Source organism: Tyto alba, unplaced genomic scaffold (assembly GCF_018691265.1).
Source record: "Tyto alba isolate M040663 unplaced genomic scaffold, T.alba_DEE_v4.0 Super-Scaffold_7, whole genome shotgun sequence".
Taxonomy (NCBI): Eukaryota; Metazoa; Chordata; class Aves; order Strigiformes; family Tytonidae; genus Tyto; species Tyto alba.
This window is the reverse complement of record NW_024881328.1, coordinates 38,267,302-38,294,560: the sequence shown is the minus strand read 5'-3', so window position 1 is coordinate 38,294,560 and position 27,259 is coordinate 38,267,302. Positions and strand designations below refer to the sequence as shown.

Genomic DNA, 27,259 nt, shown 5'->3' with positions numbered 1-27,259 from the left:
AGCAGCTGGGGAAGGCTGCCCTGCATCTGCTCAGGCTCTGAATAGAAAAAGTAATTCTCAGTCCCTGTCATCCGACACCTCTTGCTATCCTTACATTTGCTTTGTATTTTAAATAGAACACTGTTAATGAACATACTTTCCATTACTCAATGCCATTGACAGTTTAGCTCCTCAGGAGCAGGGCTAAATCCCCAAAGAAAGGTCAAGCTGCAAAACACTAGTCCTTGGTATGCAGCACCAGACACTGTGACCAGCACCGTGGAGCAGGTACCCTACAAAACCAGGGTGGAAAGGTCAGAACAATCGAGGAGAGGTGGTCACCAAGCCCAAGAATGTAATTCTGCTCTTGACACAGGCTGTATTCACTGAGAGTGAGGTACCATCACACACAGGAGCAAAGACGTCTCCATAGCTGTTTCTGCCAGGCCAGGGATGGCTGAGAAGTCCCTCAAGGAGCAGGATTCATATGCACTGGGCAGGATGGATTTCAGACAGCAGGGGACTGCAAGAGGAGCCATGCCCCTCTGTCTAGCACCGCTTGAGTGTCCGGATCCTCAGCTAGGAAAAGGCAGAGGCTGTTCTGTGCTACGCACGGTGCTTTGCTTTGGAGATATCCCAAACACAAATGGGCTTGCAGAGCTGTCCACAGTATTAACACCAACCAAAGAGGTGGCCAGCTCCCTGTCCCCACTGCCCCACTCACATTACAGGTGCTTTCCTCTTGCATGCAGGAGTTGTGTTAAAAACATGGACAGTGAGCTCTTAAAAGGAACAACTGTTTCTATACTCCAACAATGTTGGTACAGTTCTGTGCAGAAACAAAGACCAGACAGACAGAAAGGGGCATTTATCCAGAGCAATGAAGCGTAGCAGTCAGGCATGCCTGATGCATCAGGAGTTACGTGTTGGTCTTGCAGCACCTGAGTGTTGTACACAGTGTGCTCCACCCACTGCCCCAAGCTCATGTGGACAAAGGTTGTTCAGGCATGGCTCCTCACAACCCTCTCGGTGTAACTTTCTTTTCTCACTCCCAAGGGCCACTAGACACCGGTCATTTGTCCCTTCCACCTACAGACTAAGAAATCAAGGAAGAACAACAACAGCTGTGCCACTCTTCTCTAGAGCAAGAAGGAATGGAAAGTGCACTAATTGACCCTAACACTGCAGGAGCCAGTGTATATACTCACTGCCACCTCACAGCATCAGCCCAAGGCGCTGGAGTTTTGCCAGCTATTTGGAGACATCTCCGACACTTTTACACAACAGCAATATGTGATTATTTCCTTCTACTGAGGCGTCTGACACCGCTATATAACATCACCTGGGTCCTTCACACAGATCTGCTAACCCTGATTCTCATGCCGTGATGGCAAACATGTCCTCTTCCTGGCAGGCAAACTTGGCTGCGCATATCACCAAGCCCTCTCAGCATTCATACTCATCTTCTCTGCATTAGTACCAAGGTATTAAAAAGCCACAGTACGTACAACACTCCTGTCTGAACACACTCCACAAACGTAACCTTTCCAGTAATGTAAGCTTGCTTCCACACCAAATATTTTTTCTTTTTCACATAGCTCCCCTCCCATGGTTTTTCATGCTATTATTACAAGAGCAATTGTTCCACTTCAGCAGGTTTTCAAGCAAGTCTCGGGCTTTAAACCTGACACATTCAGTCTTCTTCCAAGTACTATCTTACTGTCCATGCAGTCCTGATGCAGCTTTAACCTACAGCCTTCTTATGAGGGGGAGGCTGAATTCTATAGGGATACAAGGAAGTGCTCAAATGTGTAATGAAAAAAAAGGTGCTTTCTTAGTAACCTATTATTTCTCATTTATTTTATAATGAAAAACCGCAATACTGTCTCATTTACCCAGGCACTTACATTTATTTAGAAATGAAGTCAGAAATGTTGCTGAAAATATACAATTTCACTCTCACAGATACCTTCTAGATTAACTGGCACAGTACATGTAAGACCACAGTTTATTAGAGCATTAAACTGAACTCTCCATTACCAAAATCTATGGTTTGGGACGATGGTATGGACTAGTTCATAAACATTTAATTTCTCCACTAATGTCACAATAGTGGGTAGCAGCACTCCTAAATCAAACTTTGTTGTAAAAGAAAGGCTATTGCCAATCCTCTGGAAAGGCCTTGCACTAAGAAATGAATGAGGGAGATTGATAAAAGCAATAAAAATGCATGTGTGTATTTCCCAGCAGCATGAAAAATTATTTCAAGAGGAATTGTTAACGCTGGTTAACAGAAACAGGAATGATAATTATTATTTGCCATTATACTTTTAAACAAATTAATTTTTACTGGGTCTTCATAGTTCACATAGACTGCTTATTTCCTTAAGGGTGTACAGTATTCTGCTGGATGAAAAGCATTTAGGCACAGAGAAATGTCACAGGGCAAACTGCAGCCAATGGCATGACTCCAAGGGAATTCAGCTCCTGCCCAACTTCACAAACATCTGCTGAAGCTCACTTGACCCGTTCCTGGTCTCATGAGTGAAACTGGGCAATGAGGAGCACATTAAGAGAGGGACCAGGACAGGTGGACAGCACAAAGTCTTGAGGAAGCCAATGACAAAAGCAGCACCTCACAGTGGCTCCTCAGTTATGTTCTCTACAGTCATCTGGAATATTTCTCCTTGGTGCACTGCTCTCTGTGATGACCTTTTCCTTTCTCACCTCCCAGCTGTATGCCAGGCAGCAAAAGCGACAGACCGCTGTGCCTCTGGTCTACATCAGAGGCACATAGGTTTGCACAATTTCCAACCTCTTTTAAGCATACCTAGCAGGACAGTGCTATGTAGTACAGGTCACACCCACTTTCCATGAAGGCAGATGCTTAAGAGAATCAGAAGTGAAAAGGAGTGCCTAACCCTGCTTCTACTTTGCCAGGTCCGGCCACACTTGAGGTTATTTTTCCAGGGCTCTGCTACAAGGACCAAGAAATCACAAGTGAATCTAAACATCACATAGAATAAGAAAAGTAAAAGTCTCTCTCATGGTTGCCACAAAACTTGTGAAGCAGGCTTAGAAGTGAAAAGGTGAAATAACAAAGCACCTATAATTTGTTACATTTGGGGAAAAAACGAGTCTCATGTATTTAAGCCATTCACATCTGGGGGCTTTTGGACTTGAAACTTGATTCACATTTCATGTAGATTTGCAGTTGGGAGCCACAGAATGCTTGCAATGTGGGGAAGGAACCTTGTGATAAGACCAATTAATAAAAAAAAAGTTCCTTTTCAGAATAAAATTATTATTTAATTCAAAGCCCTTTCTGGAACTGGCACAGTTGCATGAGTTTTTGTTTAAAAATCTCTATGGCATAGCCACACTTAACTTTTCACAACAGGATGTAAAGAAAGAGAAAATAACTGAAGAAACCCTGCAGTCAGGTATACTCTGTAGGAAGGTTAGTATAGCACCACAAAAGTTAAACTTTATTATCACAAAAACCCCTAACAGAGGTCTCCTTTATGTTGCATCCTCTGCATATGCTTCAAAGAAGCATGACAGTGATCATCTCTGCCCACAGCTACAGTGAGGATGGTGGTATTTAGTTTCCTACAGCCTAGCTAATTAGATCGTCATAACATAACCCTCATCCACCCTGCAGTAAGTTTAGCACGTCTGGAGACACCACATAGTATTAGATGTTTGGAGAGAGTGCCTGAGAGTCAGTTTTAAAGCCTTACAAGAAATTATGACAGAATAAGGCCTTAAAATAGCTACTGAAAAAGCAATTGTCATCTACTTCATCATTGAAGTGCATAATAGTGTAGAGATCCACTTCACAAAGTAAGCAAACAAAGTTTCTAAATTGTTTTCCAGAGTTCCTGGTACTCAGGACTCATAAAAGGTCTCTTTTCTCTGCAGGGAAGCTCCTTTTTCCAGGCTTTCAGCCGCTATTACCTAAGCTCTTTTCCAGGGCTCAAGCAAACACATGCTCTGCTGAATCCCAAAAGCTCTGGCAAAAATAAGAGAAAGCTACAACTCCTTCCAGGTAAGAGGGATTGCTTCCTATACTCTTGTTACAGAAGATGTGCATATTCTAAACTGGGTATCATTCAAGGAACAACATGAAGACTGTGTACATTAACATGCCATGGACACCTGGTACCCCAGGGGAAATAGGGGATTGGCATTTTATGCTCACTCATTTGGCTATTACACTCCTCAGCTCTACCAATTCAGAAGCATGAAAACAAAATAAATTTGCTCTTTTATCTTTCCAAATATCAGCTCTCCAGACTGCTTGCTCAGGAAGGCATTTTCTTGGTTCTTTTAGACAAAAATGGATCCAGTTTTATACTTCATGCTATACTGAATGCTACCATTTTTCAAGTTGTTCCCCTCCATGCAAATAACAGTGCTTATTAACTGCCTCTTTAGTTTAAAAAGTGGTTTCAGTTCAGAGTTTCTCATCTGTAACATTCATATACACCTAAGAAGCCAAGTTAGTTTTTAGAAGACGACAAAGAAAACACCTCTGCCTTTACTGAACTTACAAGGTTTCCTCTGGTCTGTTCCTTAGTCATCCAGGAACGTATCTGATCGTCTGGGCAAGGGTTGTTATTACTGTATCTCCTGCACATCCCTGATGGAATAAAAAACAGCAATTAGTTGCACTCGTATAGGCCACATCACACATAGCAAGAACATATTTTCAGAAGAGCAGGAGTTACCTACCTTCTTGGCAAGTTTGCTAAGGTTGTGAAACAAGCTATGCAAGGAAGATAAGCCAGTATCTACACAAGCTTTGGAATACAGCCCTACAATTATAAGTCAACCTTGCTAATCACCACAGTAGTGGTGACACCATCCCAGCACACCTTTCTATATCCTCTGAGCTCAACACTTACACCTGTGCAAGGGTGGTGCTCAGCTATTTCAAGTTCATGAAAGCAGCAAAGCATCTATTAAAGAAATCCCTCTTTCCTCATTGCAGATTAAACCCATTACATTAATGTGCTCAGTTCAGTAGTAACTTCCATCACACCATTTCTGCCAAATTTGGTGCTACTCTTTTACATACAGACCAATTCTCTCCCAGCCCCTTGCTAAACTAGGAATAAGGAAACTTACTTTTCTATTTGCCTGGACTAATAGGTACAGACATGGCTGATCAACAGATCCTGGTCTCAGTGTCTAACACAATTAGCACAAAGCATGGAAATGAGTTCATGCCACAAGCTGAAACCAAGACCTCTCAAGCTCCTTTCATGACACCAACTCTAAATTGGTGAGAATGTTTGTGGCTAATGGCTGAGTTAGGCTGGATTTCAGCTGAAGACCTGTGGAGGAAATGCTGAGTACCTCATTAGAGCTACTGTATCCAAACCCCCACTGACTGTGAAATTATATACATGTATTCTGCAAATTAAAAAAACTATGTTAAAAGAGCAGGAAAGCCCAGAATTTAGGATTCGGAAACCTTAGCATCAAAGTTACTTGGCACTTAAAAAGTAGTTCATGAGGGCTGATCTCAGTGTTATCGTTATCATTTGAGCTCTGTTAAACCAGCCAAATGGAGCAGCTTTCTCACAAATACCAAACAAAAAACTAACATGAAGTCTGAAACCATAAGCATCAATATTGCTTGAACAGAGACACTCTAAAATACGATTGGAAGTGCTTATTGCCACCACATGGGATGCCACTTATTTTGATTCTGATGTAATAACAAGTACAGAAATCCACTTGCATCCTCATACAAATATAATACTTATTACACACACAGGGAGTAGCCCTGTTTTGAGAGATGATGCCATATTTGCACAGCCCTGTTTCACACAATACTTTCAACCTTTAGCAATACCTTAAATATATTAAGGTCTGCTGTGTTCAGTGAATACCTTTTTGTACCTTTTATATACACAATCTGCTGCTCTGATCTATATTACTTGAAAATTAAGTGCATTTTTAATAGTCTGCAGCTGACTTATGTAGGACAACAGCCCTGATGAAGAGACAAACCGAGTAGTTGAAGTTTCCTTCCTTGGCACCAGGCTTTAATTCTTCCTACAGAGGAAACAAGGACTTGAGTTTGCAACTTCCATCTTCACTGGAGTGCTCCCCAAAAGAGTGGCTCTTCCGGAGTTTTGGTAGAAGTGATTTTGAAATAATTTACTGAGCAACTTATACAGTCCTGCTCCAAATCAGTCCTGCCACATGCTGAAAACTGCTGGCAGCTATCTAACTAACAGAAAAAGATGTGCCAGCACAGACTTCAGGCCAGCACCCTAGATTGGCAACCCTTTTAAAACATGATAGTTTGAAGTTTTGTGCTAAAAGACCTGGGGAAAACAAAACCTTGTTCCATGGGGAGAGATCACCTGCCACCATCATCTACAGGCCAGTCATGTTCTCAGCTCATGAGACTCACCCACTTGACTCCCACATCCCTCTCCCTGCCTCGCACGCAGGTTTTGGAGGGTTGTGGCATTTCCCTGGTGCCCCAAGGCACCCGCTGAAGGAGCTGGCTCTCCTGGTAGCTGTGTGCCTGTATGCCACGTGTCATCAGAGAGCGAGAGCACAACTGGGGTGCTCTGCCGAGACGGAGGAGTGAGAGCTTGCTACCAGGGGCCCATGCCCTGAGGAGGCCCACGCTTCAGCTGTAGCCCATCTCTCTCTGTCACATCATCATGCACCCACATGGCTAACACTGTGTGACCCCATGCAAAGGCACACTAAGGACGGTCACATATCAAGGGAGAAGTAAGATGAGACCTCTGCATCTTATTCCAGCTTGCCCTGCACTATAATGCCAACATAAAAATGTTGGACGAAGAACATGCAGGTCCCCCAATGGGCAGACGTGCTAAATTGGCACCTGGGTTCTTCTTGAAAGAAGACAGCACATAAGCTTTAAATAACCTACTCAGAAACCAAACCTCTAGGCTATTCATATCAGACATGAATAGTTGGACACAGTCTTTGCAACACAGACTGAAAGTCTAAAAAGGGGATAAAGTGCTTTGTGAGAAGGGTCAGTGCTGGCCCTTTTTGCGTTCTCCAAACTTCTGGTCAAATCCTGCAGCTTGGCTTTACAGACAGTATCACCATCACATATATCAAGACAGGGGAATACACATAACCACAGTTTTTTTAACAGGAGTCTCTATTACCCAAATACATAGCCAGCCATCTGGCAGAAACCACCTTCAGGGCTTGTACGTGGTGTTTACCAGCTGTCAGAGACTCTCTTTTGAATGATTTATCACCCAATAAGAACATACCTATAAGCAGTTCTTCCACTTCAGATCTGTACCATGGATATCAATATTTAAAAGCCAAGCACATGCCAATGGCACAGGAAAAGCACAATCCCAAACTGGAAACAGCAACCAGAAGGAGGCCAACAATGCATTTGCACTCTATGCCCTGCTGCAGTATTTATTTCTACTCTTCTGCAAGCACATGCAAACAAACAAACAAACAAAACCCATCGTTCTTAATGTCCAATTTTTACAACCACCCCTCTTCCCAAAAAACTTGGTATGGAAAATGTCAGTCTTTTTGCCTTTGCCTGTTTGAGGCATTTCCTGATCCCAGGAACTGATACTTGAAACCTGGACAAAGTTTGCTTTTCTGTGGCTTAGGGCAGGATCTAGCAACACTCAGCTCCCTCATCACTTTACCCTGTGTGTGGGTGATGGGATGTGTCCTGCCAGTTCTTCTTGACACAACAAAGCTGCCAAGACTGTAAACTGGGTGACCACGGCATCCCCAGGAATGCAAAGCTCCCTGTCAGACTCCTGCCTGCTAACAGACCCGAGACCAAGGTGCTGGGCTGACCCTGGGCCCTATGCCAACCCAAGGAGGGCCCTCTCTAGGAGGCTCTACCTGACCGGACCTAGTAGGCATGTCCAAATCTTACCTCTGGGCACCTAGATTCAGGAATTCCCCCCAAACCCCAGTTTACTTCTTTCCTCTCAACCGCCCCTGCCTGCTTCCCTCCTGCCTACTCTGATATCATATGAGATCAGACTCCCAAGCGAAAAAATAGTACAAGTTTTCAGGCTGCAACTGATTTTGTAGCGTGGGTGCTTCTGGCTGCAAGTACAGACACAGAGACAGCTCTCAGCATGGACTAGTATGTTACACTGAAAACACATACACCCTTGGACAGGCAAGATTCCTTTCAGGCAGGCCCATCTATAGGAATATCTATTCCTGTAGTGCCATCTTCTGGCTTAGGGTGTATGAACACTGTAGCTGAAAATGGGGCTGATCAAAAGATTTTTATATGTTAAAAAACATTGCAACGTGTTTACACTATGGATCGATATGGAGAAACAACCAAACCACAGGAATTCTCTCAACGGATTATGTACAGTTCATCTCCCAATAAATGATTAGTCTTAAAATTATTATTTTTTTTTAGATTTTTACTCATATACCCTGCTACTATCTGCTTTGTGTTTTGAGCCATTACAATATCACTTTTCAGCTTTCGTTTTATTTCTCAACAAACATCAAGGCTCAAAACTCACTTTTTGCTTACCATTTTTGTGCCATCTCATGACTCCCTGAGGCAACGCCTGGAGGTTCCCCAACACCGATTGGGGAGTGAAGAAAGCAGACAAAATCCCACTGATGGGGACTGTGCATTGTTTTAACCCGATCCTCATCACAATGACGACTGGTAACGTTTATTTCCTAGTCTTTGTATTTCAGGGGGGTTGTTGGTAAAGGAAGCAGGTGCTCCTGTCTCGGTGAAAAAAGCCCATTTACAGCTCAAAACTTTCCCAAATGCTTGACTCGACTTGGGAGAGCATTATCTGTGCCCCACGCTGCTGGGCGACCACAGGAGCTGAAGGGAGGAAGAACTACAGGCAGGCTGTTAAATCTTTATCCTCTCCCCTAGCTCCAGGGGTTTTCTCCTCCTGAAAGTAATGTTCTCTCCATCCTTTGGAAAGCCCCTGCACGTCATCATCATAAACCACCTTCCCCCGGGAAGCAGCCCTCCCCCACAAAAAAAAAAAAAAAACAAAACAAAACAAAACAACCCCGAACCCATCAACAGAGTGCTAAAATGTGTGCAGGTTCCTCAAACTAAAACCCCTCGACGCCGGGAGGCCGTGGGGTAGTTTTCTCTCGGGGAGCGGCAGAGACAGACAAAACGGACCCTGAGGGCGCTGCCGGGCCCGGCGCTGCCCTCCCCCCGCGCACCCCCTGGGGCGGCCCGGAGGGGAGGGGAATGCCGGTTCCCACCCCTTAATTCGGTCCCTCAGCAGGGGTGGCGGCGCGCCAGTACCCCCAAAAGCCTCCCAGCCCACGCGGGGAGGGGCGATAGCCCCGGGCCTGAGGGGACGACCCCGCGGCAAAGAGGGGAGCGGCTCCCGCCCCGCACAGTCACACCACCAGCCCCACGGAGCCCATCGCCGCCTTCGCCCCGGCTGCCACCGCACCCTCACCCTCCCCGAGCGCGCCCGAGTCGCCTTTGTTCTCGCTCCGCAATGGGGTTTCAAAACGCCATGAGAAACGTTAAGAATAATACAGGCGTTCCCCCGTAACCCTGTTGTAAGACCAGCTGTATTAGAAGGGATTTGTGACCGTGGGAAGGCGGGAGCGCGGGTGACTACAGGGGTGCGTGTTGCGAGAGAGGCGCTGGGCAGCAGAAACCCTCCCACTCGCCGCACAAGGCGAGGAAACTAGCGACGCTGTCGGAACCGAGAAGCCGCCGCTAGACTACCCAAGAGGAAAAAAAATAACGAGCTAATAATAACGCCACCAACGCGGCGGGACCCACACCAGCCTCCGCCTGCCGCCCCCGCAGCAGGTTTTAATGGCGGCGCGGCCCGGCCCCGCCCCGCCCCGCCCCGCCCTCTCCTCTCCCGGCCCGTCCTGTCCCGCCGCCGCGCAAAATGGCGGTGCGGTTGTTTCGCCTGCGCGGGTGGCTGCGGGCTGCCGGCTCTCGGCTTTTTTCTGCCCAGGCCAGGTTAGCGGGGCGTAGGGCTGGCGCCGGGGGGCGTCGGGGTAGAGGCGGGGGGGAGACCCAGGCGCCTGTTTGGGGGCCCCCCGCCGCGGCGCTCCGTGAGGGTGGGCGGGCGTGTGTATTTGCCCGCCTGCGTGGGGGCCTACGCGTTGGTGGGGTCGTACGTGCTGTGTGTAGATGCGTATATGCGTACCTCTATACGGCCGTGTATATGCGGCGGGCGTTCGCACCGCTGTACATACTCGGAGGGGGATGGATCTGCGCTCTGCATAGGTGTGGCGGGAAGGTTATAGGCACAGGCGTGCGTGTTTATGCGTGCACCTGTGCCCGCGCCGCAGGAGGCAGCGGGGGGCGTGGGGGAGCAGCTGGTGCCCGAGCAGGTCTTGGAGCCCCCCCCGCCTTCCTCAAAAAAAACCCCCAAAACAACCGCCGTGGGGTTGCGGCCTGGGCCCGGCGGGCCTGGGAGCCCCCGGTGCATCCCCGTGACGGGGCTGACCTTTGCTCCACTTGCCAGCCGCGGTTGGGGATGCCAAGTCCTGTGGTGGCAGCAGGTGATGGGCCGGACGCGTCCTTGCCCACACGCCCCGGTCACCCGTGGGCCCGCGGCCGCAGGACGCTCGGGGAAGGGGGTTTGGGGGGAGTGGAAACTCAGGAGCGTGCTGACACCTCCTCGGGCCTACAAGTTGCGTCTCCTAGGGCTGTGGTTGTTGTGAAAGAGCAGCTTGGCTGTTCCCTGTGGGCCACGGGGGCTCTGAGCAGCAGTTAAGCAGAAGGGCGGTCTTAAATAAAGCTCAGTATAATCTTAAACAACTTTAAAAGTAAGATGGAGCTTTTGGGAGAGTCACTGTGTGCTTAGCACAAGAAGCCAATGTTTGAGGATACAAAATGCTGAACAAGCAAGTTGCAGTAGCCTGTTTCTTCCAAATAACACTACAAGTACATACAGAGTCTGTGTTTCAGGGGCGTTTAATCCTTTGCACCAGGAAGAGTGTGAGTAACTTCATGGGGCAGTACATCAAGACCTTCGTCTCAGCAATGGCACAAGTAGGTGTGGGCTCAGCAGAGCCCTGTGAGGCTACACAGTTACTGTGCTATGCTGGGAACTGGTGCTGAGGAACTGAGGAGAGATGAACAAGTTTGAGAAAGAAACAGCAAGTGACTTTTCTGTTTAATATAGCTCCGGTCTGTATTTATAATTTCTGATGTTTTGTGGCAGTAAAATAAAAGCAAGTGAAAGTACCCAATGCACAAATATAAGAAGCAAATTTTCATTTCAGCCCTAAAGTACTATGTCATCCTTGACATTCTAAACCCCTCCAAAAGCATTAAACCCTTCCTTGTTGTTTTATAATTATCCTTTCCATGCGTGGTTTCAACTACTGACATTTACTACCGTTTCAGTTTTTTTTTGTTAAAGCGTTTTTTGTACCGTTTTTTTTTTTGTTAAAGAAGCATTTTATTTTTACATATGTTTTTATTAGAATTTTGGGAGGAGTAGCCTTCCTGTACAACAAAAATTCTGGAAGTTAGGAAGTATTACATTAAAGGTTAGAACTACGCAGATATATGTGACAATGCGGGGTATAATGCAGCTCTTGGAGCATGCAAACCATGTTGTACTTGCTTTTATTTTGAGTATGTGAATTTTCAGTGTCATGGGTTTGCAATTTTGGGCCTTTTGGGGGGGCATGTTCAGAATGAACAAAACTCACAAAAAACTTTCCTTGTTCAAAAAGTTATACCCTCAGTTTAAGTTGAGCTGAATTGCATTTTGGAGATTGTATGGCAGGGGGAGAAGGCAGTGATAATTTTTAGTATCTCTAATGAACAGAAACTTTATCCTCTTACCTATGTATGTATTATTATTGTTTGTAATTTATTTGAATTGTTAAGGACAAACCATTCTTGCTTCACCTCCTCTCACAGCCCAGTGAAGTACAGTGTATGCTAGTCTTTGCATTTATGGTGGGTATCCTTTGCACCTAATGGCATGCTAGACTTGGGGTTTGAACTATGTTTAACAACACAGGTGTTTCCTTTCTTTTAAAAGGGTTATGTAAATGGGGGTGCCTGTGTCCTAACAAATACTTTCACTTGCTTTTTTCAGTCCTCTGCAAACTGAACAGCATGGCACAAAGCGCCCAGAGCCATCTTCTGCTAAGAGTTTGATTGATATAGGCACTCGGAGGATCTTCTCATCAGATCATGATATCTTCAGGGAAAGTGCCAGAAAGTTTTTTCAGGAAGAAGTACTGCCTTTTCACGCAGAGTAAGATACCTCTAAAACATTCTGGTTTGCCAAATAATATGTATTTTTCCCCAAAAATGCTTTCTGGGCTTTTACCGTTAATATAACAGGATAAACAGGATATTTGCTTTCATTTACAAGCTTTCTATTTCAAACTTACTCAATTAAAACAAGCTTGCCTATGAAAATCATATGTGAAAAAAAAAATCGCACATAATCAAAATTCACTGCGTTCTTTGAGCGTCAGTGTAGGCAATCTGGTATCCTCGTTTTAGGCCTATGAACAGACAAATGGCAGTTTGCAGTGTTGCAGCAAAAGTGCCCCTGCTTGTTAGTATTAGCTCTGACACCAGTGTCTTCAGGGTAGAGTTAAGGGAGACAAATGTTCCCACACTTTTGTACTGCTGTCATCCAAAAAAAGCATTGACATCGTGTCTGGGTTACATTGCAGTAGATTTTGCCCATACAGTACACATAGAATGGTAAGCTGGTTTAGGTATTACCGAGAAACTTGCATAAAATATCTTTTTTGCTTCTGTGGAAATATGTGTGATCTTCTGCACAGAGTAGAAGTGTCGCACTTCCATTGAGCTAGAGCTGGAGGATCGTTTTCACCCTTTTTAGCTATATCTGATCACATTATTGTTGGGGAAAAGAAAATAAATGAACCCAGAACGTGTTTTTGAACAGAAAGCGTTAAGTTGCGGTAGTGTGTTAAGAAATTTTTACTTTACTTGCAAAACATTCCTGTGAAAACAACGGGGGGTAGTGAAGGACTTTATTCTTGAATCATGCTGCTTAGATGAGTTTCCTGATGCGGTTCACAGTGTGTATCCACAAACAGTTGAGATGGCACAATTGAGTGGGTGGGGTGTTGTGGCTCTGGGGCAGAAATGAACAGCAGGAGGCAATGGAAACCGCTTATGTCAGAGTTGTTGCTAACTATTTTTTTTCATCTTCAAACCATGACCTCAAAGTAATATGCTTTTCCACTGTACGATCATATTCTGTCCACAAATCCAGATGTTTTCTCTCTTTTATTAGAATGACTTCTAGTGTAGGTTTGTGAACAGGTACTGGCTCTGCTCCAGGTTACAGAAGATCCTGTTTGCTAGCTTGCTGACACAACGATTTCCTAGAGAGACTGGAACAAGTTGGACTTGTGTTCTTGCATCACTTCAGTGACCTATGAACCATTATGTTCTCACACCTTTCAAGTAAACAAGGAGACGTCAGGCATAGTATATTAATCAGCTGGGCTGATGTGAAGAGACAAGTGTGGCATCAGTGAGTTGCAGTTGTGGATTATTGTGAGGAGGAGAAGCTTTGGCGGTGGGTGAAGCAGAGACAGGAATGGCCCTGAAAGTGAGGGAGGGAGAAAAGCAAAGATGGTCATGAGAGAGATTTGTTTAAGATTTCCAGGGTAGGAGTGTCTCTGATATAATCTGTCTACCATATAATTTTAAAATTGTGATTAATTTTTTTTTTAAAAGAAACATTATAAAAAAAAAAAAAGCTGTACGGTGCCATTAATGGCCATGCAACTTGCTACTGAGTTGGCAAATTCCATAAAGAGGCGCTATTTTTCCAAGAGTAAGTGATTCCTGTGGTGTTAAAGTCTGCAAACTGTAAGCAGATAAGCCTCAACTACCTATTTACAAACCTGAAACCACCTTAAAGCAGTAATTTAACAAGATACTGTACTGACTTGTAATAAGCGTACGGGGACCAATTTTTATATAAAAATTTACTAATGTGTTAACTCTTATAAAGTATTTCTTATTGGTAGAATTGAAGTCTTGATGTGTTATACCCCTTTTGTATGTGGGGAGAATGGAATGTCAGGAAATTAAAGACCTGCTTGTAATTATACAGATGGTTGTGGCTAAATCTCCTAAATCCTGGTCTGGTACTCAGACCAATAGGCAGCACTGCCTTTCATAACAAGGCTTAAGGAGATGTCAGGGTATGTGTTGGAAGCAGGAGTTTAAACGTGTTACGTAGTTGGTGCCCCTGTAATGCCAGTAGTATCTGTTGACTTGAAGAATAGATAACCTCTTATTAAGTCACAGCTTCTCAGCTGGGAAATACAGTGGTCTTTGTACCCCACACACTGTGTTGAGGAGACTGAAATTCTCTTTCTGTGCATTGAACCCTGGCTGCAGGTGCTCTAGCCTGAAGCAGCAGCCATCACAAACGAACTAGCACATGGGGGATTCAGTGCATGACTCTGTTCTTGTGTTCATTTTGCAGATGGGAGAAGGATGGCCAGGTGAGCCGGGAGCTCTGGGAAAAGGCTGGACAGCAGGGTTTGCTTGGTGTTGCTATCTCTGAAAAACATGGAGGCATCGGAGCGGACATTCTCTCTTCAGCTGTGGTCTGGGAGGAGCAGTAAGTATTAGATGCTTCAGGGAGAATTTCAGTGATACTATCAAGAGACTGTATGTTTTTTCCATAAGATGTTCTCATTGTGGAATATGTTTGCTTACAGAAAATGGTGTTAACTTTTTAATGAAAACAGTTGTTCAGATACATGTAAATCCCTCCTGTTTTAAGTATTCCAGATGATTGTTTAAGCAACAAATGTCATTGTGCTTCACTGTTAGGACACTGTGACTGAGGGAAGCATTTTAGTTAGTCTGGTAAGTTATGCACTCTTTTGTCTGTGAAAGTACAATCTATAAATAACAAGTGCCACAAACTCAGATTATGTCCGAGACTTCTGTGTGGTGGGGCTTTCTTCATTGTTGGGTCTATTGTAGCTGTGTAAAGTTCAGTGTTTAAATCTTTGTAGTACTTCTGTTTGAACTTTCTTCTTTTTTTCCCCTCTCCCCAAGGATGTATGTTAACTGTACTGGGCCAGGATTCAGCCTTCATTCAGACATAGTCATGCCCTACATTGCAAACTATGGCTCTGAAGAACAGATTAAACGCTTTATCCCTCAGATGGTTGCAGGCAAGTGTATTGGAGCTATTGCCATGACAGAACCTGGGGCTGGCAGGTAAGCTAAATACTGAAACAGTGGTCTTAAATCAGTAGGCAGAACCTGATGTTCTCTGAAAAAATTCCTGACCCTCTTGATTATGTGGTTATTTTAGTGACTAGAGAGTATTCTAGATTAGGTAGTACCTCAAAACAACTGTTGCTTATAGATTATTTTATTACAGCTTTGTCATTTAAAGTTCAGAATCCATTCCAATATCCTCCCACTGTGAGCAAACATACAAATATACTTTGTATTTTCTTTTGTAGTCCAAGTTTATAGTCGCTAACATGGTTGTCATGTGAACATACTTTTAATATGAAACATAGGAGAAAATTACATACCTCGGTAAAGAGGGCTTGACTTTACTATTAGCTTTTGTTGTGGAACAGAACACCTTATTTTCTTTCCTCTGAATCCTTTTAAGCAGAGAAATGTGCCTCTTGCCCATCATTATTGAAGGGCAGACAGCACATGTTTGGAGTAGACACAGCTGATCTGGCCAGTTTTCCAAAACCGAGTGGCACAGGCGAAGAGCAAAACCTGTTGATGTCATGCTTCTGCAAACGGTGGATGTTGCCAGTGGCTTTTTACAGAGCCTTCTCAGCAGGGTTGAGCCTCCTCAGACAATCTGGTTTTGTCTAGGATTTGTCATCTAAGGGATACTGGCATAAGGGAATACTGGCATAAGGGAATACTGACCCATTGGTGTCAGTGCTTGTATTACACCACCTTCCAGAAGCAGATACAATAAAATGGGACCTCATGCTCTTGCACAGTTGCATAGATTTATCATCTGTTTCCACAGCGTGCTTGTGGTTTTGTTATACTCTAAGCTATTCCACTGTGCTTCACTGTCCTCGTATGTGTTTTCACCAAGCCTGTGCCCGGACAGTATAAAATCTACCTTTTGTTATACTGGGTAGCATTCAAGATAGAAATTGCAGCTTCTGGAATGGTTTCTTGAAAGACCTTTTGAATTTCATTTTAGTGACTTGCAGGGAGTACGAACATATGCAAAAAAGGATGGAAGTGACTGGATTCTTAATGGAAGTAAGGTATGTGAACAGACATATGTACCACTCACAGGCTTTGGGAACTGAATTTAGACAGTGAAAGATGTACACCACTGTATCTCCCCTCAGTCCTTTCACTTCTGGTTGGTTATTTTTTTTTTTTTTTGTGGGTTATGTTGTGGTTTTTGTCTTTTTTTCCCAGTTACTTTTTTTTATAGGACTTAAGATATTTCCGTTGCTGGCAATTTATGGACCAATTTAGGGAAGGGTTTGAGTAGGTTATTTTTGTAGCTTTTAAATAACCCTATCAAAAGGCCTATTTCCCCTTAAACTGGAAAGAAATTAGGGGAGAGGGCAAGGAAGTCCTGCATAGTATAAGCAGGTTTTAGTGTAAGCAGGGCTGTCTTTTAGTCCTGAGGTTGAACAACAAAATATATATACTACCACTGTAAAGTGTGGCCTGAGTAAAACCTTGTGTTGCCACAATGCAAGCTGTAGAATCTTTAATCAGGACTCTTGGTCATGTTAGGAGAAAAAAACCCCAGCTGTATCAGATGCTCTGTGTGTGTTGTCAAGTTGTTGCAAAGCTGGCAGCATTAACCTCTTCATTCATTGCCATAATAAAAAGCAAGAAAGCAGAAATAATGTTCAAATGGATGTGTGGGTTCAATAGGGTGTTTGTTTTGTTTTAAAGCTATGAAGTGTCTTAATCTTCTTTCTTCCCCCCTTCTTTTGTACTCCTGTTGATAATGTGGTACTGATAGAGATTTCTGGCCTTAGCAGAATTTCAAGTGGTGAGAATGTGTGTGAGCAAATATACATACAGGGGGGTCAAAAGGATGCTTGCTCATGCAGCACAGTTAAAGCCAAGGAGGGCAGATAGCTCATTTCTTTTGCTAGAGTTAAAATGGATCACTTTGGTAGGTTTGTGAGTCATTCTACAGAATTACAGTAAGCAGCTGTGACAAGAAGCCATTGATAATTTTACATGTTATACCTTGCTAATTTAACTTCTAGAAAAGAGAATCTTTGCATTCATTTAATATCTATATTTCATACCGTATTCCTTCTTTACCATGGGGCAGGCAAAAGAAACAGATCTGTGCATTCTTTAACTTCCTAATTCTGACCCACACAGTACTTCTCAAACTAATTCCTACTTTAACAGATCTTGTTCCAAAACACTTAATTTGAAAAGCTTAAAGTTTAAAATTATTTTGGACACTTAAACTTTGCCTTTCACTTCACCCATGAAAGCGTCAATGCAATTTTTCTGCCGCTTGGTGATATCTTGCAACTTCTGTCCACCTAGCTCCTTGCTTTATTCCAAGTTACGTTTTTTACAGGTATTCATCACTAATGGTTGGATGAGTGATGTAGTAATTGTGGTTGCGGTTACAAACCGGGAGGCCCGATCTCCTGCTCATGGGATCAGCCTTTTCCTGGTGGAAAATGGAACAAAAGGTTTCATCAAAGGACGCAAGCTGAACAAAATTGGCCTGAAAGCTCAAGTGAGTTCATACAACACCTAACGTAGTAGACTTGGAGGAAGTCTAAAACCACTTAATGCCTGGCGTTAGCTAAATAAATATAAAAAGGAGCTGCGGTGCTATTCTAGTTCTTAGGCTTTAGAGCACAAACAATGTACATGCAAAGTATATATGCTGAGTTTGCCTGTGGAACTCTGAAGCATGTGATGTGCAAGGAGAGGCTGAGGAAGCTGGATTTGTTCACTCTGAAGAAGCCTGGAAGGACGGGGCTTTACTGTTGTCTTAGCTACATAACACTTGGCTGTCAAGATGGTGGAGCCAGGTTCTTCCTGGGGTAACACAGTGAAAGGAAGCATGGAAAGGGACACGAGTTATATTAAGGAAAATTCTAAGTAGGTATTAAGAAAAAAAAATCACTGTAAAAGTGATCAGATACTGGAACAGGGGCCCGGAGAGGTCGTGGAGCCTTGATCTTTGGTGTTCTGGAAAACATAACTGGACAAAGCCTTCATCTGCTTGCTTTGCTGGAGCTGCTTTGACTAGGAGATAAACTAGATGGCCTCTGGAGGACCCTTCCAACATAAATGATTCTATGATTTCAAGTGAAAGTATACAGTAGCACAAAAAAAAATGGTGCAAAAGTAGTGGAATGAAGAGATGAGAACGTTGGGCTATAAACTGTTGCGTTTTAAATCCTCTTAGGACACAGCAGAGCTGTTTTTTGAAGATGTGCGGTTGCCAGCCAGTGCCTTGCTTGGAAAAGAGAACAAAGGCTTCTATTATCTGATGGCAGAGCTCCCTCAGGTAAGAGGAACGTGACTGTTTGTTGTGTGTAGGAAGAATACAGAAACAACTTTTGTCAGAGCAAGAATTTGGCTTAGTCTAGGTTATGTACTGTGGGGAGCCACCTTCGGCTCAGAATCGGGATGTCTGTAGGCAACATTGTGTTGATATTGCTGCTTTTTAACTGAGGTATGCAGTTCCTAGTGCTAAAAGTTCAATTCTTTGGACGTTGGTAAAAATGTTGATATCCTACCAGCTCAAAGCCAGATCTCTTATTCAACAAACTAGCTGTTGATGAACTTGAGGGTAGTATATTTAAAAGAACATATCACAGTTTTCTTGTATACTTTTAGCATGGAACCACTTTGCTTAGTAGATTAAATACAGCTTAGAGGTCTGAATTTAGCATTCTCTTTAAAGAAGCAAGCAAGCACTGCTGTTCTAGCTCTTCTACTAGCAGAAGCATATTAAAGATATAAGGAACTCTGTCCATATAGCAAAGTAAAGAAATTGTTCAGTTGACAAAATACCTTGCTTGTGGAAATAACAGTTAACAACTTAGTTTACAAAGTTTTAGAATTATTTGGGAGGACAAAGAGGCAATGTGGTTTTTCAAAACGTGACTGTGCTTTGTCAGAACTATGACTTTGTATTGGCCTCATCTGGTAGGGATCATGCTTATTTAGTTTTATACTGTGAGTAAATACGTAACATGATCAAAGGAAATCTTTTAGTGCTTTAAAGAAATAGATGCACTCATGAACAGGTTCAACGTGATGCATCAGATGATTTCAATGGTGCTAGAAGTAATTGTTCTGCACTTAGTTTCTGTTTTTCAACATGTTAAGAAGAAGGAAAAAACAGCCAGGTTTTTTTGTAGGGTTTGTGTTTTTTTTTCTAGAGGTATCCTATTGAAATTTTTAAATACAACAACTTAAAAGAGGTGTTTTTTTTTAAACTTAAAAAATGTTTAAACAGTTGTTGTTTAAACTGAGCAGTGAAAAACAGTAATTGAAACAGAGTTTGATGTGAATTTTTCAGTCAGTAGGAGTCCAGTGGTTGATTTGTAGCTATTTTTTTGAGTCATTGTTGTGATAGAACATTACCCTGGAAAAGACTTCAAAATGAGCTTCAGGCAGCAAAACATGTCACACTCATTAATTTTAGTAATGCTGTGTGTCTGGTTTGATACTTAGTGTGACTTCTGCCCCCCCTTCCTTAATGAACAACACGGAACATCTGTGTCCCAATTGTGCATCTGATACAGAGAAATGCAGGACTAATTCAACTAGATTCCGTAATTTGTGTTTCAAAAGGAAAGACTGCTAATTGCTGATATGGCTCTTGCTGGTTGTGAATTCATGTTTGAAGAGACAAGGAACTATGTGAAGCAAAGAAAAGCTTTTGGGAAGACAATTGCACACTTGCAGGTGAGTTTGAACTGGGAGACTTGTGTACAGATTCCAGTGTGCATTTGCTTTACATCTGTGTATGTGAAACAGTGAGCAAATGAAAATCACTGGGCTGCTTTCAGAGGAGTATTTGCATAGGTTTCACTGCTGGACTGTGGCTGCTGTTTGCCTCCGTACCCAGCGTTTATTTTTGAAAAACAGAAATAACAAAAAAACCCAACACCACAGAGGCCTTAACGTGTATGTATTTTGCGATTCAGTGAGATACCTCCCAGCAGTGCTGCTTTTGGAAGTGAAATATGCAGGCAGAAACTATACTGGCTTTTTGCTGCTGCTAAAGAAAGATTACCCTGTTGCTCTTAGGCTTGTGATTTACTGTCAGAGGTCCTAATCACAGGGTCTGTTACACCTGCATGTATTTCTATATCTGCCTGGAATCCTACAGACTGCAGAAGAGCTTGGCGCATGGGCAAGTACTGCGTTCCTCTGCACATAATGCATTGCAGAAAAATGAACTTTAAGGCTGATGCTGGTGGGGGCTGCCAGGCAGTGACCTTGCTGCCTGAACGCCTGCAGAGGCGTTTGTGTTGAGCTTTACAGGTATTGTAATGAGATTCCTCAGCTAGCAAAGTGGCTGTGTATAAAACTGTTGTGTTGTTCTTTGTGAGCATACCTCACTACTAACAGTGGTAGTTAATTGTGTTTTGAGACATTTATGCCTGTGCTCTTTAGTTGCAGTCATAAAACAGATGTTGCTTTCTGCAGTACTGCGATGTTCCAGCTTTCCTGAAAACCACATTAGCTGTTAGGGCTGAAGCAGACCAAGCTTCTGCATGTTTAGTTTATAGGATAGAAGTGACTCATATGGGTTAGAGGATGTTGGGTGCCTTTTTTTTTCTTTTTTTTTAATATATATAAATATTTATAACTTTTGAAATAACAAAAAAAAAAAAAAATCCATTTCCAAGTCTTGAGACTTCCTTTGTCAGAATCAAATCTTGTGAATAGCAGCAAAATTGGGCTCTTTAGAGGCTGGAATGCTAGGTATCTTTCAGGAAATTATGATCTTCATCTGTGTTTTAAAGTTAACATTCAGAAATCCGTAATTCCAGATGGAATTTAGTATGTGCAGTGTGCAGCTTTAACACAAAAGAAATATATTTTACCTTTTATTAAATGTAGGTAAGGGATGTTTCCTAATTATAATAGTTCACTCTGCAGAGACCTCCAAAATAATCTTTTTTAGATTAACCCACTGCCAACCACCAGGTGGTCAATAAACTTCATAAAGTATATTATTTTTGCCAAAATAATCCACTCTTGCTTACCTTTTCAGTTTCCTTTTTGTTGCTGATGGCTAGAATGTGCATATAATCAAAAATCTTTTCTAATTAGAGCTCTGCCTTGCCTAATTCATTTAGTCATGCCACAGTACAGTGTTTGAAATCAAATCTTTTCTTTGTAATAGTAGACTAGTCCATTATATTTATTGTCAAGGGAAGTAAGAAGATTTTTTTATTGCATACAATTTTAGTACTGTGAGATTTGAAAGAAGTGTTGTTACTGCCTGGTGTTTTTATCCCCTCTACCAGAATTACAAGAAGATGGTCGAATGCTTGCCTGGTCTGTTTTTTCATAACCTTAGCTATGGATATTTTTATTTTTTTTTAAACCTCTTCTATCTAGAAACTCCTTTCCAATGTGACAGAACTCAGTGTTGAAAGACTTTCTAATGGTTAAAAATTTCCTTTGTTTTGGCTTGTGTCTCTTTGCGTATGACTTAAACTCTGAATAACAGAATGCATAGAAAAAGCATTTGATAGATGGTGAAATGTTATTAATTGTGGAAATTAGTGTCTCTATACAGTGAAAGGACATTCCCCCACAAGAGGGAGCTGAGAGTGACAGAGCACCCAGTGCCTACCCCTCTTCACTCTCTAGGAATTTGTTTTCAGGCTCTTGGGGTTTTTTTCTTCAGGTCGTGTTTTGTGTTGGTCTTGAGAAATAAAGGGCAGTAATTTTCTCTATTAAGATTGGTAAAGGCATAATTGTGTGGAAAGTAAGCTGTCTTCTGGTGTACAGAGCCAGAGTTGTTTGAAATGGTGATTTCTAACAGAAATCATTTTAGAAAATGCTCCATTTCCTACTTCAAATATCACTTAAAAACTGTACTAATTCTGCTGTGTCTTCCCTCTGCCTCCTCTATCCACTTCCAAAATAAGACAGTACAGCACAAGTTGGCAGAAATGAAAACGCAGATTTGCGTGGGCCGAGCTTTTATGGACAACTGTTTGCAGCTGCATGCAGATAAACGTCTGGACTCCTCCACAGCTTCCATGGCAAAGTATTGGTATGTGGTTGAAGTAATTTGGAAGTGTTACTTGCATGATCTTGACAGGAGTCTAATGATGAAAACACTGAACTGTTCAGATCTAATGAAGAGATAAAATTACCATCTGATTAATAATAACGTCAGCTTCTAATAGAGACCACTAGCTTTAATCATGTAGTCAACAAAAATCTTAGTTACACTGAAAACCAGTGTTGGTTAAACAGATCAATTTCAAAATAATAGCATGCTTTTAAAATAGGCTTCCATTAATAACAAGATCAGGTCTGGCTTTAGCTGCAAGTGAAAGTGACTACTTCATTGGTATTTAGACAAACATTTACGTTTTACTGTGGCAAATTGTTCTGGGGTGTTTTTCTGATTTTGTTGGTTTGGTTTTCATTTTTTAAATGGTGGGTGTTTGTTGTATTGTGTGGGTTTTTTTTTTTGTTTTTGTTTTTTTTTTAAAGCACAGGTTTATTTGAAGCTCATATGAAACTTTTTAGTTAATGTTACTTGGCAATAGCTGTTTGGCCCAGCCAGTTTTTGGAGCTATCTGGTTTTGGGAAGAAATAGCTGGCTACAGCTGTTGCTGTAACTGAGACTAAACAGTGCTTTCCTTTACTGGCGAGAACTCCTCCTCCTGCTCCCAGTACTTGGTGGTGTTATCTGTTAAGTTTAACCAGAGAAAGCTGGATGAGAAGCATCTAGGATAGCGGCACAAGAATTCGTATAGTTTTATTTTGCTTGCAAAGATGGGAGAAAAAAGCGCATCAGACATGAACAAATAATTTTATGGAAGGGGCACAAGTTTACACATTCTAGACTTCTTAAAATAAGTATGGAGGAAATGAACAGAAAATACTAAGGGAATTCAAAGAGAGTATTTGCAGTGAAAGGAAGGATTTTGATTGAGTGCCATTCCTGGCACTGATTACCTAGAAGTACCAGGTACGTAAGCGGAGGCATTCAGTTTGGAGGAGGAGGAAACAAGTAGTGCCAGCTCAGATATGTAGACTTACTTCCTCAACAAATTTCCCAAAGCGAGGCATTTGAAACTCCCACACCCTCTCAACTGTTTAGCACCACAATTTTTTGTGCGTTTCCCATATCCATAATAGAGTGCCTGTGACTCCCTTCCGTAAAGCTATCTTAGATGGTCTAGAAAATGCTTGAATGTAGAATTGCTTTATTCCCTAATGTTCCAGGAGACTATCTTCAATTAGTTTTGCCTCAAACCTTTGTACAGTCAATGATTTCAGTTAAAGCTTTGAATGATTTTAAAACATAGTTTGTGCATCTCTAGTATCTGATGAAAGGTCTGTAGGTTTTATTTTGTGGTGATAGGTTGTATTATAGACCTAAATTAATTTGAAAATATATTTAGGAGAGACAGTTGCAGTAACTCACCACTGCAGACTTAAAGTTGGTATAATAAACTGTAAGGATTTAACTGGATGAGGGGATGGTTTGGAGAAAAGGACTCTTAGATTCTTCCATGAGAAACAATTGACATGAATTGTTATTTTCTTCTGTTGCCATTCTGAAAGTTGTATGCTCAGGAAATTGGGTGTTTTTTTCATGTCTTTTAACTTTAGCTTGAAGTTTCAGTGCAGTTAAAATGTTATTTTGCAGTGAGCAGTACTGTTGAAGAATGACTATTTTTTAGAATTGAAAACTGTAAAATCTATTTGGGAAAATAAATTATCCGCACATGATGGTTCTATTCAGAGAACATTTTGGTGTGTTGCTAGTGGGAGTGTGTGTGGGGGAAGCCTGTGATGCTGTTAATTTTTGACAAAGCTGAAGGATTCGGTAAGAAAAGAAACTATATCAACCTGCTTTACGAAATAAATATTTTGGCCTGTGAGAAAGGTAAACAAGCTTGTCTGTTTTGAAAGCTTTCCTCCTTCTAAAGCTCTTCCATATGGAGAACAAATCTTTAATACATTAAATTGAACAGTATTTCTTACCAATCATGAAGGAAGGAAAAAGTCCCTCGGAATACAAAGTTTTTTCATGGCCAGCATTTAAGATCAGTTATATAGAGTAAAAAGCTTGATTATATTTTTGTCTTACTAACTTACCTGTATCTCTAATAATGTTTCACAGCATAACATCCTTCTAAACACAAATTTTTTTTTGACCATTTTAGGTGTTCTGATCTCCAAAACAGCATAGCTACTCAGTGTGTGCAACTGCATGGAGGATGGGGGTACATGTGGGAGTATCCAATTGCAAAGTAAGTGTAACATTTCAGACTTGAATGATGAAAGATTACCAGCAAAGTAAAATGAGGCACTTCCTTTATGTCTACTTGTCAGTTGTTTTGTCTTAGTACTGATTTACTGTTCCTTTTCTCATCATGTTTATTGAAAGGCAATTTACTGTACAGATGTCTGCAGGAAGGCTTTGTTTTGATTCTCCAAATAATTCATAAGCTGTTAGTATTTTTTCACAAAAGAGAAGTTACTTTTCTAGAATAAGATGTTAATTTAAAAAACAGAGAGGCAATGTAAAAATAAAAATGAGGGAGCTAGATTATGTATTTTATCTGAAATTAAATGCATACATATGAAGGAAAGAAAACGTGTTGGTCAACCTAAATCTTTTGTAATACCACAAAATAACAAATTGCCTAATCAAGAGTATGACTGGCTACATTCAGATTTTTTTAAACCTTTTAAATTAAAAAGCTAAGAGATTTATATGTAGAAAGAGGAATTTGCCATTTCAATTTTTTTGCTTCTTTTATGACTTTAGGGACGTTTATGGAGTTCTTTTTATATATTTCCTTGTGTATTATCTGTGAAGATGTGTTTCCTTTTGTGTACATGCCATTTGCCATGCTAAGTAGAGTTCTGTGGTGGGTTTTTTTTTGTTTTGTTTGTTTGTTGTTGTTGTTGTTGTTGTTTGTTTGGGTTTTTTTAATAAAAACAGCACCAAAAAAGGAGGGGTAATCTGACAGTAGAAAGACCAAAACCAGGACTGCTGTGCAGTTGTCATAAGCAGATAAATTAAACTAATTTTTTTGAGTAGGCTTAAGATTATTATTTTTTTTTTAATTCTGAAGACATTAAGAATATGAAATGTTGCTTTAAAATAACATTTTCCTGCGTGTTTTTAATGAGTGTAATTTGTGAGTGTTCTGCAGCCTATCTTACTAAATTAGGAAGGCCAGCAAGCCCTATTCAGGGTGTCCTCGAACCTCTGCTTATCTGTACGTGCAGTAGTTGTCCATACAGGGTTTTATTATCCCCATGGTTCAGCAACGTGTGTTTCCAGAGAATGCCGCATTGCTCCTGGGCTGGTCTCCGTATAATGAAGCAGAATTAAGATGGAAAAGCACACTGTCATCGTCCTGTGTGCTGTCACCAGCTGTGCATGTACTGGGGCTGGTTCCAGCATGAGGCTGGAAATGGTTTGGCTGCATGCAGCTCTTCGGCTGCTGGCCCAAATGGGGCTGGAGCTGGTGTCAGTAGAAAGCTCTAGCCAGCTGATGTGAAACCAGTTGGCACTTTCTTTTCATCCCAAGGTGTCCGAATCCTACCTCAAAGAACGGACAGCACCGTTAGCGGTGTCTTGACAGGACCAGACAGGCCAGGGCATTAGAGCAAATTACCACGATAACTATCAGTTTGGCTCTGCAGGAGTTGTTTGTTCACAACAACGAGGCAGCTGGGTCTTGCTGTTCATGCAGGTGTGCGATTCTGCAGGATGTGTGTGGTGGGTGAATGGGGGCTTTGGTGTCTGGAGTTGTGTTAATGCTCAGGTGACGTGAGGAAAGGAGGGAACAAGAACTGGTGGGGTAAAACAGGTAGGAGTCTGGTTTGATAGAGCTTTTCTTTATTTTTGTTTAGTTAGGGGGGATAGTGGAGACTTTACAATGTAAACAAAAAAAACAGGGAAGAGATACTGACCCAATTCCTGGCCAGGCACGGTACCTTGGAAAGGTGAGATATTTCAGGTGTTTGAAATCTCTTTGAAAATGTGAACCTCTATAAAAATGGGAATAGCATACTTTGAAAAGAGGGATCTTCAAAGATAAAACCTGATATCTTTTTCTTTTGATTGTATGTCCATTCTGATGAGTTGTTTTTAATCTTTCCTTTTGTTTTGTTTTCCCGTCAGAGCATTTGTGGATGCCCGTGTTCAGCCAATCTATGGTGGTACCAATGAAATAATGAAAGAGCTTATTGCTCGAAACATTGTCGGTGACAAGTAGGGCAGATACTTGCTACTTTGAAGAGACTTCCAGAATCCTTTCATATTAATATATGGCATAAAATCAGACATCACAGTGTAAGTAAAATAAATGTGGAGTATCGTATTCTTTCAAGGAAGTGACACTATTTAAAAAAAAAAAAAAAACCACAAACCTGTTACTAACAACGGTGTGCTCATGCAGGGTATCTAATATTTAATGAACTTGCAAATTAAATATCTTTGGACAACACAGAGTAATTCTCAGGATTCCAAAAGTTCTGGTAGTGAAAGGCAATTTTGTGCCTGGAATATTATTGGGCATCTTGGTCATTTAGACTTGATGCCGTTATATTGAATCCCACTCTCGCTCTTTAGAACTGAATCTCTTCTCCAGAGAAGCCACATTCTTAAGAAATAAGAGTTAAATGTTAATGTAACTTTGAATTTGTATTTCCTCTTGACAAGTATCACCGTGTCAAAGTAGAACTAGAAACTTTTGCTACTCTCACTGTACACCTGCTTGCTGCATAGCAGTTAGCTGCTGTAGAGGGGGGGAGTATACCACTGGCTGCTATATTTACATGTAACCCAGAATGCCTTATTTTAATTACTTTGTTCACATAAATGTAATAAAGCATTTCTATGCAATCTCAGGGTTGTCTGCATTACTTCAAAGCTTGAGGGAGAACCAGATGCTTCCCCCACACCCACATTCACCTCAGGGCTTTGAGGGGAAGTTCTGAGGAAGGGAAGGGGACGCTGGTGAAAATTTTTCAAAGCTTTCCAAGTTAACCCAGCTAAACCTGCTTGAAAAGATTTTGGTG

The 27,259-nt window shown here is 41.9% G+C and overlaps 1 protein-coding gene across 1 annotated transcript; it reads left to right on the top strand.

The window, feature by feature from the left end:
* Positions 1-9,839: 9,839 nt before the first annotated feature.
* ACADL (acyl-CoA dehydrogenase long chain) lies at positions 9,840-27,083 on the top strand. Its single transcript, XM_033008973.2, has 11 exons — positions 9,840-9,970; positions 12,075-12,236; positions 14,469-14,606; positions 15,053-15,217; positions 16,191-16,257; positions 17,562-17,726; positions 18,408-18,509; positions 19,805-19,918; positions 22,123-22,250; positions 24,385-24,471; positions 26,361-27,083. Exons 1-11 carry the CDS (start codon positions 9,897-9,899, stop codon positions 26,452-26,454), a joined length of 1,296 nt encoding a protein of 431 aa, XP_032864864.2. The 5' UTR covers positions 9,840-9,896; the 3' UTR covers positions 26,455-27,083.
* The last annotated feature ends 176 nt before the right edge of the window (positions 27,084-27,259 follow it).